The sequence below is a fragment of the Merops nubicus genome, unplaced genomic scaffold (genome assembly GCF_000691845.1).
Source record: "Merops nubicus isolate BGI_N331 unplaced genomic scaffold, ASM69184v1 scaffold8622, whole genome shotgun sequence".
Taxonomy (NCBI): Eukaryota; Metazoa; Chordata; class Aves; order Coraciiformes; family Meropidae; genus Merops; species Merops nubicus.
In genome coordinates this window covers 18,814-35,367 of record NW_008591536.1, presented here as the reverse complement: position 1 = coordinate 35,367, position 16,554 = coordinate 18,814, and the positions used below count along the sequence as shown (strand labels likewise).

Genomic DNA, 16,554 nt, shown 5'->3' with positions numbered 1-16,554 from the left:
ATTCCTGCATGGAGTGAAGCCAATGCAGATGTCTTCCAGCTAAAGGAAAAGCCATAATACTGTGGTGGGAAGGAGGAAACTCCTGTTGATGGGTAGTACCAGGAGCAATGCAAGGGAGCATCCATCCATGGCCTCAAGGTGAGACCTGGAAGTGTGCTAGCCAAAAATTCATTCAGAAATAAAGTAGCTTTGTGTGGCCTTAGTGCAAGCTCCCTTTAAGTTTTAAAGATTTGTTTCCCTCAGGTTATAATGATACACCAGAAGTCATGAAATCACCCAGGGCATTTTGGAAAGTAAGCTTAGATAAAGCCACCTACAGCACCAGCTAAAAACACTTCCTGGGTGAGCTGGAAGGGATGGATTTTATCAGCCTCCTTTTTTGTTTTGACTAAATTTTTAAGCCCTTTTCCAGTGTGATTTGAAATAGAAAGAGGGCAGCAGGGTCATGCTGGAATAACATACAGAACCCAGGACCTGGGCAGCTGCACAAGTCCCCACATGGCAGAGTTAAACTCACTGGTGGCTGCTGGTGTTTTTCCAGCCATTTAACGAGGGGTGTTTTCTTACTGTAGGGTCAAGCTGGAGTGACTTTTGCCATAGACTTTCATCTCATTTTCTGCTCTCCATCTCCATATGGACTGGTGAAGGTTCATGAGAGCATCCATGTGATTTCTCTCAGGAAACAGGCATTTGAACCAGAAAGAAAGGTCTATCCCTGCCTTAAAATAAATAAATCTTAGGTGCTACAGGGAAAACATGCTCAGACCGTGGGACAGGAAAGTTGTGCCTGCTGGGACTCAGTGAGAGGCACTGATGGACAAGGAGGAGTCTTAGCAGCACAGATGTAGGCACATTCAGCTGGAAACAGTCTTGTACTTTTTCTTACATGCTGGGGAGAGGAGATCCATAAGTCTTTATTATCAAATTTCAGCCTATCTCTATTGTAAATGGACCATATCACAAATATTGACAACAACCAAACTTCTTCTGGGTTAGCTGGGTGCCTGAGTGAGCCATTGATTGTTCAGGACACAACAATTGCTTCTTGACAGATCCTGAGTGAAAACAGTTAAGTCCAGATAAAAATATTCCTGTGTGGAACTGACCTTGAGCTTATGGGAGCCCCTTAAAAATTAGTAAGCTTTTTGTAGTGGTCAGCTGAAGGGTTTAAGGGATGATGAAGCAAAGCTGTTTTTTTTTAACTATGGGAATCAGACTGAAAAGGATATTTTAAAATACCATCCTTTTACATTTGCTTTTCTCAGAGCAACATTTCTGTGGGCCATTTAACCAGATCCTGCCTGTGGAGCTGGGTTCTGGATCCTTGTCCCTCAGAATCTTGTCTCATACAAGGCATGAGACAAAAGCCTGGGCAGCTTTTTATGGTCTGCACTCTCAATCTAATGGTTTTACTAACAGAAGGTTCAGATCTCATGCTTGCTGGAAATTAAATCATCAGTTCAAGAATCTCTAATCAGTTTTTTTTTTTTTGCATCACATTTCTTCCTGCTTTGATAAAAAACTAAGAAGCTCTGTGCAGTGTGCTGAAATCTCCCCAGCCTTTCATCATCCAATTAATCCTACACAGCGTGCAAGAGTGAGGGAGAACAGATCAAGCTGTAGTAAGAGCAGGAATAAGAGCAGATTTGCCATTTTCTGAGAAACTCCATCATTGTCACGACACTTTTCATTGTGAACATTGCTGTAAAATTAAATTAAAATAAAATAGATTTTGTTCAAGTGGGATTATTTTTTTTTTTTTTCCAAGTCAGTCATAAATTTTTCCTTTTAAGGACCAGGAAACTATTTGATGGCATTATTGAAATCTTCATTTTAGGCTTCAATTTTTTTTAAAAAAGGAGGTTTTTTTTTAATTTTCCTGAAACCTGTCACACCCAGGTTTGTAATTGAAGGTCTGAATTTCTAAAATCACTTGACTTGGTGCTTAACTTCACCTCTACCCTTATGTCTCATTCCAAACTGATGGGATATAAACATGTGTTTCTGTAAATCAGGACCATGAATAATTAAAGAATAGAATTGAATGGGAAAATTAGAGGGTGATCAAATATTTATTTGAGCAGCAATTTATGGAAATCATTAGAAACCTGAAGGAGGCATTTTTGCCTTCTGGCTATTCTGTTCCTGAAGCACCAGCAGTTGTTCAGCTTTGCTCTAAAACACAGTTGACAACAGGAGACCAACTTCACAGCCACGTCCTTGTTTCTACTGTTTTATTAGTGCCCTAAATTTAAAAAAAGAACCCTGTTGCAAAACCCTTCTGGCACTTCAGAACAGGCAGGAAATGGGAGCAAGATGTCCAATTTTTATTTTGATCTAGTGAAATATTGTAGTATTTTTGACACTGGGTGAGGTCACTGTTCATTCTGCGTCTTTGGCTGTGCATCCCTCAAGTCTAGCTGAGGGAATTTAGATTTTACTTCCTTGTGTTTTGTACTGGACATTTGAGGGGAAGCACTAAAAGTTGTCCAGTTCCCTCCTAGATTGCTGCCATGGTTCTGTTGTGTAAGGTTAATTGCATGCTTTGTAAATAGGGTTGTCTTATTTTTGTGTCAAAAATTCACTCAGGCTCCAAGTCTGCACAAAACTTTGCTTAAGACAATTTTTAGAACAGCCCAAGCTTTTTGAATTTAGTTATGACACACTTCAAACTGTAGGGTATGAGGAAATACTTTTAGGTGGCTGGAATAAATTTCTATTGAGTGGAAGTTTATATTCTTGCTCCTGAAGCTGTGTTCTGTACTCATACAGTCATTCTGAGTGTGATGGAAGAAGGGGCAGTCCCATTCCCACGTGGATCCTGCAGTCCCTTTGCACGAGAGCTTGAGACCCAGGGCTGTGACCACAGGCATTGGGCTGACTGGAGCCTGCCCAAAGATGGGCAACGAAGCTGGGGAAGGGTCTAGAGCCCAAGTGTGGTGAGGAGCAGCTGAGGGACCTGGGGGTGCTGAGCCTGGAGCAAAGGAGGCTCAGGAGAGACCTTCTGGCTCTCCACAGGAGGAGAGGAGGCTGGAGCCAGATGGGGGTCGGGCTCTGCTCCCAAGGAGCAAGCAGTAGGATGAGAGGAAACAACCTCAGGTTGAACCAGGGGAGGATTATGATGGACCTCCGGAACAATTTCTTCCCCAAAAGGGTTGCCCAGGGCTGTGCCAGGCTGCCCAGGGCAGTGGTGGAGTCCCCATCCTTGGAGGGGTTTCCAAGCTGTGGAGATGTGGGGTGAGGGACACGGGGCAGTGGGGACCTGGCAGTGCTGGGGGAACAGTTGGACCTGATGACCTGCAAGGTCTCTTCCAACCAAACTGATTCTCTGATGCTGTGACCTCCCTGGGAATGGTTGGTGGTGGTTCTGGCCTCCAGACGTGTGCACCACCCCTCTCATGGAGGCTGCTGCTGCTGCTGCTTCCACAGGGAGAGCTGGGCTGGTTGCTTAGCAGCTGCCGAGCGGCTGCGGCGTGGAGGTGTGGGAGCTGTGGTTCTGGGCCACCTCCCTGCACCTCACCCCGGCTCTGCCAGCCTGGGGCTGGCTCCACCAGTTGTGCAGCACGGGAAGAACCTCCCAGGGAGACGGTGGGGCAAGAAACCCCACTGCTGTCGTGAGGTAAGCTGCCCCTGCTTGCTGATCCACCCCCTCGGCAGCCCTCAGCAGCCTGGCTGGTGTGCTGGTGCAGAGTGGGGTCCCTGGGAGGTGTGGGGAGCACTCCCTGGGGGTCCGTGCCCTCCAGAGCTGCCCCTGCACTCTGTGACACTGAGCAGTGCTCTGCTGAGCCCAGCTGCTCCTGGCTTGTGAATTTAACTCTTGCAGTCTTCATTAAAAGAGACTGCAGGTCTCCAGCCCAACATGGAAAATGGGGTGGAATTAACGACAGGTTTCTGATCCTTGGACAAATTGGTTTGTTTGCTGCATGGGCAGCACATGAGGTTGTATTGAAGTGTCCTGATAGCAGGAGCTAAAGGAAGGGCTGCAGTGATTCTGTCATCTCCTAGGCTGCTGACTAAACCTTGCTGAGCTGAAGGTCAGACCAGCAGCTCACCCAGGGAGCAAGAACCACTTCAGTGCAAAAGATGGAGAAATTGGGAAGGCGTCTTTGTGAAAATGATGAGACTTGCATCCTGGTTTTGTTTTTCTCCTTTAAACAAAATGATGTAACTGAGAGAAATTACAAAGCATTTAGATCCTGGGTAGATGCCCTCTGTGTGGGCTCGTGGACTATGGGTGATTTCTTGTGATGTGGAAGCAGAGTTTAGGGGCACGCACGGTCTGGAGCTGCCTGAAGTGAGTTTGGCAGAAAATAGCTAGTATGCTGCTTTTTGGGTTTTACATTGACAGTTGCCTTGCAGGCTTTGGGTAGTCCTGTAAAAGTGGTGCTTGTAACTACCCTGGTGATCAAATGGAGGCACGAGGAGGGATTGGGAAGTCAGGGTAGGTCATGCTTTTTGTATCCCATGGGAAGAGGGCACCAGGTACAGCCCCATGCAGCAGCTCCAGGATCACTCTACATCTCCTTCCCCTGGCACGTCCCCTCTTACACCACACATCTCCCTGCTCACCACTGGTGGCCAGGCACCCCTCTGTCACTCTTAATCCTTGGCCCTGACTTTGAGGAGCTGTGCAACCTGCAGCGATGGGATTCCTTCCTCTGACATCATCTTCCTCGCCCTCACTTCTGTGCTGTGGGGGCACCTGGCCTTGGGCAGCATGGCTCAAATCTGTGGCATGCTTTGTGGTTTCCCTCATCCTTCCCCGAGGGATGTAACTGCACATGGAGGCTGTAATGCCCATGAGAGGTTTTTTTTTCTTTGTGAATACACCCATACTGTTGATTTTAGGAAAGAAAGGCTGCAAAAGCACTTTGCACCTGAACCAGGAGGTGAGGAAGCTTTGTGGAGGTCCATGGTCACTGAGGCAGTGCCCACATCTGTAAGGCAGGAGTGGGCTCCTTTGAGGGGCCGAGAGGATTGATGACTGCTCATGAAGTGCTCTGACCTGTACACTGCTGCATTATTACAACAATTTTTAATTGACCATAATAGTCTATGAAGCGTTGAGAAGCAGTCATCAGATATTAAAAGCTTGGAGAAGCAAATGATGCTGTGCTGCTGTGGCCCCTCCCTTGTCCCCTGAAGCAGTATGTATCTTGTCAGTGTTTTAATTGGGGAAATGATCTGCACTCAGGAGTGAATCTCCAGCTAGTGTTATTCATCATGGATTGCTTTTTTTAATTCAGAAGATTTGCCTGGGGCGTCTGACAGAAATTTTTGCAGGCTTTAATTCTGCCTTGGGATCCCTGATTGTGTGTCTTTCCATTGATGTAGAACCTAATTTCACCCTGTTTATACAACTGTTGTGTAATTCACATTGGTGCAAAGACACCTTGTGTACAGTGATGCTACAAAGTCCTTGTAAAGCAGGTGGAAGCTGAAAGCTTTGGAAAGGTCAGAAAGCTTTGTAATGCTGGGTCATATCCAAACCCACAGTTAAATAATTAAACCAGGAACACTGAGATCTGGTTTGAGCATGGGTAGCTGTCTACAAATTAAACCAGGGTAGCACTACTGAGGCACTTCCACCCCTTCCAAATGCGCTGAGAAGAAGCATGACCGCATCTGTCTGCTCCTTCTGCCCAAATGGTCCTTTTCTTCAGCAAACCCAAATCAGTGAGGAGCTTAAAAAGTGTAATTCCCTTTTCTGTCTCTGCAGGGGAGGAGCTGGATCGTGAAGAGGAGTTATGAGGATTTCAGGGTGCTGGACAAACACCTTCACCTGTGTATCTATGACCGGCGCTTCTCCCAGCTGGCAGAGCTGCCCCGCTCCGATGCCCTGAAGGACAGCCCAGAGGTGAAGCAGCTCCTCTGTGAACACTTCAAGCACAATCAGCAGCAAGGGGCTGCTTTCAAACATGTACAAAGTTGTTTTTAACGCAGCCTGGGTTAGGTTTGGAAATTAATGACACTGGTGTGTGTTTTCTACCCTTCCTTTCAGTGATATAAATGGAAATGCCCAGCACGTTGATAGGAATTGATGCACTGCTAAGTGTGGAGTGGTTATTGAGAGCATCAGCTGTCCTGTTGGTACCTGAGATAAGAATTTTATGTCTTTGGAAACTTCTTTTAGTGATGTGGCTGTTTCATGACTTCATATCAGCAACTTAACATTCCTAGGAACTCATGCTGTTCTAGGGCTGCAGGGTAATCCCATGTGGAATGCTAGACTTACATTTCTAAACCAAAAATTACTGAAACTGGTTTTTAAGAGCATTTGCATTAGTATGTTATTCAAATAGTCTTTAAAAGCTTAAAGAGTGTTGTTTGGTTGTTTTTTTTTTTCCCTGACTGAATAAGAGGTATTTTTAATTTCTTGACTCATTATTGTGAGCTGGAATTCCTTCAGTTTCTCACCTATTGGTAATTTAGAGATTTATTCATGTCCAAAATAATCTTCTGGAAGGTAGCATGTGCATCTTGACTGCATCATTTCAGAAGATCAGAGAGGGAGGCAATGTAACATGTGCCCATGGAGGTTATTTGAGGCACTAGAGCATAATGAAGCTAACTGGCTTCAGTTTGTCTGCAGGAGGGACACGTAGCACGGTGCCCATTGCTTCATTCCACAGGTCACTTCTCTCTGGGACCTGCAGTTGTGTGTTTGCCCCCTCCCATCAAACACAAGCATGGAAAAATCCTGACATGCTGTGTTGGAAGGCTGATGCTGCCTGCCCACAAGATGTGTAGCTGCAGAGGGAAATGAGGAAATTGAGGCCATTCAAACAAGAACCCACCCAGGATCTATAAATCAGAATCTGTGTTCTTTCAGTGCTGAGTGGGTGAGGATTGATTGCTTTAGAACAACACACAATGGCTGAAATCAGTATCCCACTGAAGGCTACAGGGTACTGGATGTGGGAAGTTGATAATGCAGTCCCATTGCTCATCAGAGAATCTGATTTATTGCTTGCTTGGGCTTAACACAGGCTGTTTCTGAAGATAATTTAAAGTTCATAGTCTTTTAAATTCAGCAGAAGCAGCAATATTCAGGATAATGAATTCCTGGGTTTAGTTTTTCAAATGATATTTTAGCCATCTCTTCCATCTTTATTTGTTCAACTGATTTACTCCTTACTTTTTAGCATGAGCCAGAAAATCTGCATCATATCTGTAAGCAGAGGAGATGTAAAGATGTTGAACAGCTCTACTCTCCTGTGAAGTGTAATTCTGCAGCTGTGTGGTGTCTCGTACTCTATTTTTTTTATTTTGAATTATCACATTTGAGCAGATGTGCAGTGAGAACAGTGTTTTGAGCAGCAGTACAAACTCTGGGTTACAATACTGCTTTATGACACTGGCCCTGCAATGCTTTGGAAAGCCCTCACCAGCTTCTCTCTAACAAAAGCAAGTTTACTATTACAGATGGGACATTGCTTGTGTGTGAAATCTATGAGAGGAAGGCTTTAGATGTAAGGTGTCTTGATGAGAGGAACTGTGAAAATGACTTGTTTTATAAAAGTAACATTATTACTCTCACAGGGAGCTTCTTCACACGTTTGGTGTGTGATTGTAATGCTGTGTGTCCCTCACTGCCCTTCAAAAGGGGATGTATTTCTATGACACTTCCCTGTGCCCATGGGTGATTTTGACCTCTTCAGGTCTGAGGAAGTCTCTCCAGACTCTGGTGTGTTAACAGCAAACCCTTCTGTCTGTCTCCTTCTGTTCCAGCTCGTCACCCAGATGCTGATGGCTTACCTGTCACGGCTCTCGGCCATCGCAGGCAACAAGATCAACTGTGGGCCTGCTCTCACATGGATGGAGGTATAGTGTCTGCCTTAATCCTTCTGTGTTCCCTGACCTTAGCAGCAGAGCAAGCCACAAATGTGCTCTTTTGCCTTTCCAGAAAGAGGTATAATCCTTCCAGACCTATTAGTGTCACTGAAATGCCATCTTACAAGCTTTATTCCCCTGTTACCAGCATACAGGTGACCACAAAAGGTCTAGAACAGAGTCAGGTCCCACATTAAGAATACTGGAGCTTTTTTGCATGTCTTGCTTGGGTTCTGTCCCCCAAAGACATTCTGCAATGATATTCATAGAATGGGTTGTGTTGGAAGTGACCTTAACAATCATCTCATTCCCAACCCAGGGACACCTCCCACTAGAGCAGGTTGCTCCAAGCTCCATCCAACCTGGTCTGGAACAGCTCCAGGGATGGAGCATCCACAGCTTCCCTGGGCAACCTGGGCCAGGGTCTCACCAGTAAATGACTCACAAGTAAAAGGAGGTGGCTGTTTGAGTGAATGGATTGATGGACCTGGGCAAGTCCAGTTCATGGCTGAAGTCTCCAAGTGTTAGTTTGCAGAAAGCACCACACACTGCTTTTTGGCAAGACAATATTGCAAGCGTGGCAAGTTCCTAAAACTTGGAGTAGTCCCAGTCATGGTGTTTGCTTAGGGGTTTTTTATTATTATTATTTTTGCTTGCAATAGCTAGAGAAACAATAACTGTTATCTGCTGGTGGTGGAACTGCTCAACAGAGCCTGTGTTGTGCTTGCAGCAGCACTGTTTGTATGTTGTGAACTGCAGCTGCAGCTTTGGCTCCCCTCTTAATCTTCTGCTGTCTTAAACAATGGCCCTCACTGGGCAAGGAGTGCAGGGAAGAATGGGGCTGGGTGCTCAAGGCCACCAGTCTGAGCTGTGGGTCCTGATCAGTCTGGGTAGGGATATGTGCACCTCTCTGTTGCCTGGTGATGTTGCTGCAGGCCAGGAATAGAAACAGCTATTATTAGACTCTTGCAATTAATTTTTAAGTGTTTGTGATAACAATTGAGTGCATTTACCTGCAGTTTTCCCCACTGACACATCCTGAAGTCCTTTGGAATGAGAAACATCTTGGAAATCTCAGCATGAAGGGAGGAAAGCAGTTATAGAGAAAAATGAAACTGCAGAATTTACAGCAGTACAATAGACCTGAAGATTACAGCAAACCTGTTGCCTGTGTAGTACAGAATAACCTTTCCAATTAACTGAGGATCATACAGGAATGTATGAATTTTGAAAGTATTTGAAGTAAAAATGCAGGAATTTTGACAGTAGGCTGATGATTGCAGCAAGAGGTGGGAGCCATGTTTTCTTAAAAGAAGAAATGAAAACGTGGGAGAATGTTGCAAGCATCATCTTGGTTTGACAGCAATTCCTCCTTCCCTCAGTGCCTCTTCTTGAGCATTTATTCCACTTTGCAGAGAATTTTGTAGTCATGTTTGTATTGCTGTTTTAAGGACTTCAGGAAAAACAATAGGGTTTAGTGTTAAAGGGAGGCATGGCCACTTGCTGTCATGCTACTGTTTGCACACAAAGATGCACAAATGAAGCATTTTCCTCATTAGCTGCACAGGGACACACCACCTCCTGAAATAATCTTTAGGAGTTGTTTTTCTGCCTCCTCTCTGCATGTGCTGTGCCCCCCTGTGCTGTCTGTCCATGCTGCTCTCCTCGGGGGGCCCCCAGGCTCTGCTGTCTCTCTGAATCAGCTTGAAGGCTCTGCCATGTATGAGCACCAATAAAATGCCTCCTCACTTGTCCTCAGCTGCCTCACAGTCTCTCCTGCTCTTTATTTCAGATTGATAACAAGGGGAATCACCTGCTGGTTCATGAGGAGTCGTCCATTAATGTTCCTGCTATTGCTGCTGCCCATGTTATTAAGAGATATATTGCTCAAGCAGCAGATGAACTGTCCTTTGAGGTAAATAATTAAAGGGGTTTACATTCCTTGTCATATACAGAAGTGTGTGTCTCTGTGTGTGTGTGCATGTCAGGAATATATTCAGATGATTTCAGAACATTTTGTGAGGTGAAGCTTGGAAGATCCAGTTAAATATTGGATTTTCAGTGGGCTGGATACAGGGAGGAGTTCAGTCATCTTTAAAATAGAGCTTTACTTGGCATTAGTATCTTCTGATTAAACAGATACTGCCAAGGGCTGTAGCCTGGTCTCTGAGCAGCAGCAGCCCCTGCATAGTTCCTGCTCCAGAGTGTATGAGAAGTGTGTTGTATCTGTTCAGGAGGACTGTGCACATGTGTGTGTACATGGACACATGCCAGCTCCATTATTCATTGGCCAGTTTACACAACCTGGGTTCCTGTTAGCAGTTCTGTGTCTAAAACAATTTTCAGTGTTTCTGCTCTCATGAAAAACAAAGAGTATAAAGAATAATAATAATACAAATAAAGGCTGTCAGTGAATTTGGTACTTAAAGGGCAGGTGATGATGTAAAACTGTTCTGAAAATCTTACTTGGGGGCAAAGATCTGGACCCTGGAGGTCTTGGTCAGTTTGTGAACTACAAAAGGACCTCTTCACTTTTTGCTGTGAAAGGAAAGAAGACCTCTGATGATGCCTACACACATCCATAGGGCATGTAATAAAAATCAGTTCAGCTGCTTGAGAATGTTTTCCAAGGTGTTTCACAGCATCACTGCTGTGTAAACTCTGCAGTTTGTTCAGAGCCCTGCTGCACCCTTTGGCAGAGGGCCTGCTGCTCTTCAGTGTGATTTCCTCAGGAACAGCTGCATGTTACAATGCAGCAACTCTTCTCCCTCACAGCTGGATTTTGCCCAGGCAGATGTCTCACCACTGGCACTGGCACAGTTGCTCACAAGTTCTCTGCAGTGCTGGCAGGTCCAGTGGTTTGAACTGTGCTTCCCTCCTGGCCATGCTGCAGGCTGTGACTGATGGTGCCCATCTCTTGCAGGTGGGGGACATAGTGTCTGTTATTGACATGCCACCGAAGGAGCTCACCACCTGGTGGAGAGGCAAACATGGATTTCAGGTAGGTGCAAGCATCAGACATGACAGGATGATTTAAAGGCAGGAAACTCAGCCTGTGTTTGTCAGGCTGCTGTCCCTGAGCAGGGTTACACGTGGATATGAGCAGTGTCCCTTTGCTGGTGAAAGGACTTCTCGTTTCTCTCTGGATTTGGGCTGGAGCAGGGATGTGATCTGCATAGAAGTTACCTCCCTACCTAAGTGTGAGGCAGGGATAGCCACAGCCCCATGATTGACAGCTGGCCTGATGTTAGTGGAAGCTTCTGGTGCACCCCCTCCAAGGCAGCTGACACTGTTATTCAAATCATCCCATTCCTTCCACTGTGTAAAACTAGATCAGGCAGAACGTGGAGGATTCAGAGAAAGACAGTTGATAAGACACTGCCACTGACTTGGACAAGCCACCCAACTAACCTGTGCTCTCATGTCTGTGTTTATGGTGTGGTGTTGATATTGCTGGTCTCTGTAAATGTCAGAGCAGAAAGATTTAGAATGAATTTTCAGATCCTAAACATGCCTGGGAATTAGATACCAAAGCTTTTGTGTCAAAACTTTTTCCTTCCAAAAGACTTGTTACTCCCTAGCTTGGATTTTTGCATTAGGAAATTTAATTTAAAGAAAGTCTCAATTTACAAAACAAAACCCAAAGGCTACTGAAGGTTGGGGTAACTGGCTTTCTAACTCCTCACACTGTAATGTCTCACATTTCAGCTCCTTTCAAGTAGGAGGAATTTTCACACTGCAGCTGCTGTCTGTGAGGAGGTGGATTTACGAGGTTTCGCTCTGGACAGGGTCAGAATTGACCAGACTCTTGTTGTGTATTTTGGCCTGGAAAGTCTTCTCCAAGTACCTCAGATTTTCCCTGACAGACCTTTCTGTGCCAGATCCAGAGTGTGGTTCTGCTGTCATTAATGGCTGTGTGCAATTGGATCTTCAAACATGACAAATCCCACCTGAATGGAGGGTTAGTCACACGATTACATTTCTGTCTGATTAGCCCGAGCATGTGAGGTGCAGCTTTTGTTGGCTCTCTGTCAGATGGGGGAGTTCAGATAACATCTCATTTGTAAAATCAGAGCCCTGTGGACAGACAACACTTGCCCTGAAATTAAATTTATTTCTGGAGTTAACACGTTGATATTTTTGGAACAAACTTGACTGTTCTTCTCTTGGTTTTGAACAGTTTTGTATCGTTGTGAGACTTCTGTTCTGATCCTAGAAGACCTAAAGCTGTATTTGCTGTACTATCAAAAATTAATGAAATGCTTTAGTGCTGCTTGGAATACCTGGCCTTCTGCCTCTCAGATCAGAGCAATCCTCTGTGCTTCCCCAGCAGAATGATACGTTGGTGAGCAAACCACTTGAACAAGAGTCTGTCTCCATCTCTGCAGTCTGACACAACAGATCCGAGCAGCTGCAGAAATGGAGCGTTGTATTTTGGCTTCACAGAAAAACAGGGGTGGAATAATCCTGTGTCTTAAATTGTAGGCAAGTCTTCCACACTGTGAATCAGACTGTGGCCACTGAACCACCCTCCTGGAGGTGCCACAGCCAGAATGTGTGTCTCAGGAGCTCCCAGGATGTGTTTGCGTGGGTGCAGAAGGTGGAGTTGGCGTGTTTGAAGCACCCATCTGTGCATGCTGACTGCAGAGCACAGCTAGTTACCTCAGAGGGGGTGTTCAGCAGCTGGATCCCAGTTGACAGGCAGTAATTTCATAAGCTGTGCTAACTCAGTCATTACTGCATAAACACATCTCCTCACACAGTCGTGGGTCTGATTTGCAGAGGTGCATTTTTCCCCTGGATTGGCAGCTTTAGTAATTTCTTTGAAATGTGTTTACCAGAGCTTTTCAGTTCCATGGAACACCAGCAGCTACCAAGAGATGCCAAGTCTGTGTTTGTACAAAGAGAGAGGGGTGCTGGAGTGGGTCAGAGAATGGCAGCAAAGTTGGTGAGAGGTCTGGGGAACGTGTCTCAGGAGGAGTGGATGAGGGACATGGGGTTTAGTCTGGAGAAGAGGAGGCTGAGGGGAGACCTTGCTCTCTACAGCTACCTGCAAGGAGGTTAGAGGGAGGTGAGTGTTGGTCTCTTCTCCCAACTAACCAAGAGGAAATGGGCTTAAGTTATACCAAGAGATATTTTGATTGGATATTAGGAAGAGTTTATTTCCTGAAAGAGTGGTGAGGTGTTGCATGAGGGTGCCCAAGGAGGTGGTGGAGTTCAAAAAACGTGGAGACATGACACTTTGGCACATGTTTTAGTGATCATGGTAGTGTTCAGTTGGACTTGATGATCTTGGAGGTCTTTTCCAACCTTAATGATTCTATGATTCTATTCTGTGATTCTATTCTAGGGCTTTTTAACCTGTATTTCACTTCTAAGGCCCATAAATGAGTGTACAGAAAAAATACATTTCCTGATGTTGTGGAGTTTTTTGACCATGCAAACTGTCACAGTGAGGAGAGAATTCAGAGAAAGGAAATTTATCCCTGGTGTTGATACACCAGCCTTAGAGATGTGTTACAGTTTGAAATGCTGGGGTTTAAACCCCAAACCCTGAATCAGGGTTGACATATGGATGATGCCCACAACAAGGCAGGACAGACCTTCCTCTTGGTTTTCCCCCAAGGCCTGGCCAACCTTGGGTGAAAACCAATGAGGAGATCACCACCAGATGCCCTGCCTTTAGAATTAACATCAGGTATTCCACCTCTAGATTTAGTAATATAAAAGCTGGCTCTGCTTGCAGTGCAGGGGGAAGATTACCCCTGTGGTGGATGTACTCTGTAGGGTTTCTTGTTGTTGGAAGGGCTCCATGACAAGTATCATTCCCAGTGATGGTGGCACAACAGGACAACCAGGACAGAAAGAGGATTGTGTATGTCATGATGTTTTTCCATGGCAATTACTGTATGATTGGAATCAGACTGATGATCTGGCTTATTCCTTCCCCCACGACTTGATTTCTAACTGGGCTCACTCCTTTCTTTGCTACATATGCCATGAGTGAGTACCTCAATCTATTGGTTCCTCCTGTTGTTAGCCACCTCCTGTCTTCCCTGTGTTCTTTGAAGTGGGATGGCAAAGGCTTTCCTGTATCTATCCTGCTCATGGCAATATCCTTCCTCCTTAGCAAAAGAAGTTCAGGACAGGCTTGTACTTGATGGATACTTGGAGAGTGGGTAGGTGAAGTGTATTGTCACACTGATAGGTGTAAGTGCTGGTGAAGCTGTGCAGCCTTCAGAGCATTTATTATAGGCAAACAGTTCTGTTCCCATTTAGGAACACTAGCCATTGTAAATGTGATAGCAATCTGTTGATCCTGTCGTTTTAATTAGTAAAATAAATCAACAAAGACTGTCTTGCCAGCTAGTTGTGATTCTGAGAGCAGATAAGAGGTGGAGGTCCAAAGACCAAATGCTTGGACAGTTTGTTTGTGTTGCTTCTCAGGGTTTTGCTTAGTGCTGGGAAAGGAGCAAGGTTTTATCGAGTGGATCACAGCTTACATGGTAAATCATATCTTGATTGGAGGAGAGCAAGGTTTTGCTGAATGTGGAAAAAAATCACCCCTTGATTTGAAAGAGCTTACCTGCTTTTGTGCTTTTAAACCAGCTGTGACTTGTGTGGGCAGAAGTACATTCATTTCTGCACGTCCCCTGGTCTCTTAGGGCAAATAAAAGGTTTCTGGGTGTTGTGCAAGGCACGAGAGGCAGGTCTGCAGGTGGGAAGAGGAGAGCAGATCCCGTGTTGTGCCAGTTGTTCAGCTGGAGCTGCAGCTTTGGTTCAGTGTGGAAGCCAGGCTGCTCTTTGCCAGCCAGAGCTCTCCTGAAGGAATGAATCACCATTTTTGTCACCCTTTGGATTTCTGCCTTCCAGTTGCCTTTCTCCCAATACCTGATCTAATGACTTAATCCTGTGTGGAACAGAACAACCCACCAGGCTGCTCCCCATTTTCTCTGCTTAAAGGGAAATGATTTTTATGACTTTTTTCCTCAAGCCTTTTCCTTTTCAAACGCCTTTATTGAGTCACTGCCTTCACTGTAAGAGTGTTACCTAAATCACAGCCACCTCCACACCAACAGCCTCCCAGCCTTCTTTGTTCTCCTTTTTCTTCATGCTTTGTCTTTTCAATCAGTAACTCTCTCAGACAGCTGAATCATTAGGGACAGGCCCTTTTTTTTTGGATGCACAGCTACCTTTTGATGTTCTGAAGAGTTCTGTCTTTGGGGTATAGTTCCAGTAGCTGCACTGCTGCACAACAACAAGCTGCTAGAGATGGCAGAAAGCAGTGCACAGGAGTGTGTGTAAACAGAGGTGGACTGGGATGGGTTTTTATAATGAGCTTGAACTGGTTGTGAAACTGTAATCCTGTGCTTTCAAACCATGGTCCATGCTGAGCTTGGACATGGGCTTTAAACCTGGAGATCCCAAAAAGGGATGTGTTCAGTCTTGGTTTGGTCAGGAGCAAACCAGGCTGTTAGTTGACAGCAAGGTTTTCATCTTGTGTATCATTTTCTAACAGAAAACATGTCTGTGATGTGAGCAGAGGGTACTGATCAGTAAGAAGGGCCTGGGCAGGCAGAGCATGTTTTTGTGGCTAGCATCACTTTGGAAGCACCAGTTCTTACCTGAGAAAGCCCAGGTTTGGTTTCTGGTTCAGATGCATCGACCTGGGAACGTGGGGTGAGAAGCAAACATCTGGCTGGGGAATGAGCTCACCTGCCAAATGGGTGAGATGGGCAAGAGGCCAGTGGCCCACACAGACTTTCGTGGGGGTATCAAAGAAATTCGAAGGGTTTTGTGGCCACAGTGTTCAGCTCTGCTTGACAATAGTTGAGGGTAAGTGGACTAACAATCCTGTTCCTCTAAAATGGGCAAGTACCTTCTGAACAGGAGCTGCACTGGTGTGCAGCTGGACTTTGGGAGCTAGGGGAGCATACCCTCCTCTCTGCCTTGGCTGCTGCTGTGGGTCAAACAGCACAGGGAAGGTTCTCCTGAAAGCCAAACAACCAACAAAAAGTTGATGTCTCCCTAACATGATTTAAAACTAAAAGAGAAAAACTGTTGAATAAAACTTATCCCACACTTTAGCCTATGTCAAACCCCAGAACCAATCAAAGTGTCTCAAACAACGTTTCATTTGCCATTTATGTTGCTGCCACTTTCTCATTTCTTTGACTTCCCTCCTTGACCACTGAAAATTATTACTGTCACTTTGACTTTTCCCCTTAAAGCCTCATGTATCTTCCAGTCTTAGCAGATGCTGGTGTGGAAAAAAAAAAGATAGAGTAGCTGTTGCAGGAATGTTTGGATACAACAGTAGCCTGTACTTTCCTCCTTTTGGTTAAGGTGTGTAAGGATTTTTTTAACCTTTAGATGATCTTGCATTTATCTAAATATATATGACCCTTGCTATTCATTTTCATACGTTGCCAAATCTTTTAATCCTGGCTCAAGCTCTAATAGTGCCTTCCTACAGCTGTCAAGATTAACTCTTGGACTAAACTCCTTTATTTACACAAAACCAGGGAAAACTTTCCATGGAAGAAAAAGCAGCATCCTTTTTAGCGGGTGGGAATGAGGCACAAGTTGGAGGTTATGACCCTGAAGATGATCTCGTGGGGATCTGGTGAGAAAAGTTAGAATAAATCAGTCAGAAAATGTAAGCTGTCAGAGTTGTGACCAGTAAGCTAACATCAGAGGGCTTGGCAACACTAGCACAAG

The 16,554-nt window shown here is 45.1% G+C and overlaps 1 protein-coding gene across 1 annotated transcript in view; it reads left to right on the top strand.

Annotated features, from left to right (window-relative positions):
* LOC103782523 (rho GTPase-activating protein 32-like) overlaps positions 1-16,554 on the top strand; it is a gene marked incomplete at its 3' end in the record, with an annotated part of 31,416 nt that overhangs the window by 11,971 nt on the left and 2,891 nt on the right. Inside the window, exons 2-5 of the mRNA XM_008950294.1 lie at positions 5,720-5,857; positions 7,732-7,824; positions 9,626-9,748; positions 10,757-10,834. Of these exons, the coding sequence (XP_008948542.1) occupies positions 5,720-5,857; positions 7,732-7,824; positions 9,626-9,748; positions 10,757-10,834 (432 nt within the window). The remainder of the gene's footprint in view (positions 1-5,719; positions 5,858-7,731; positions 7,825-9,625; positions 9,749-10,756; positions 10,835-16,554) is intronic.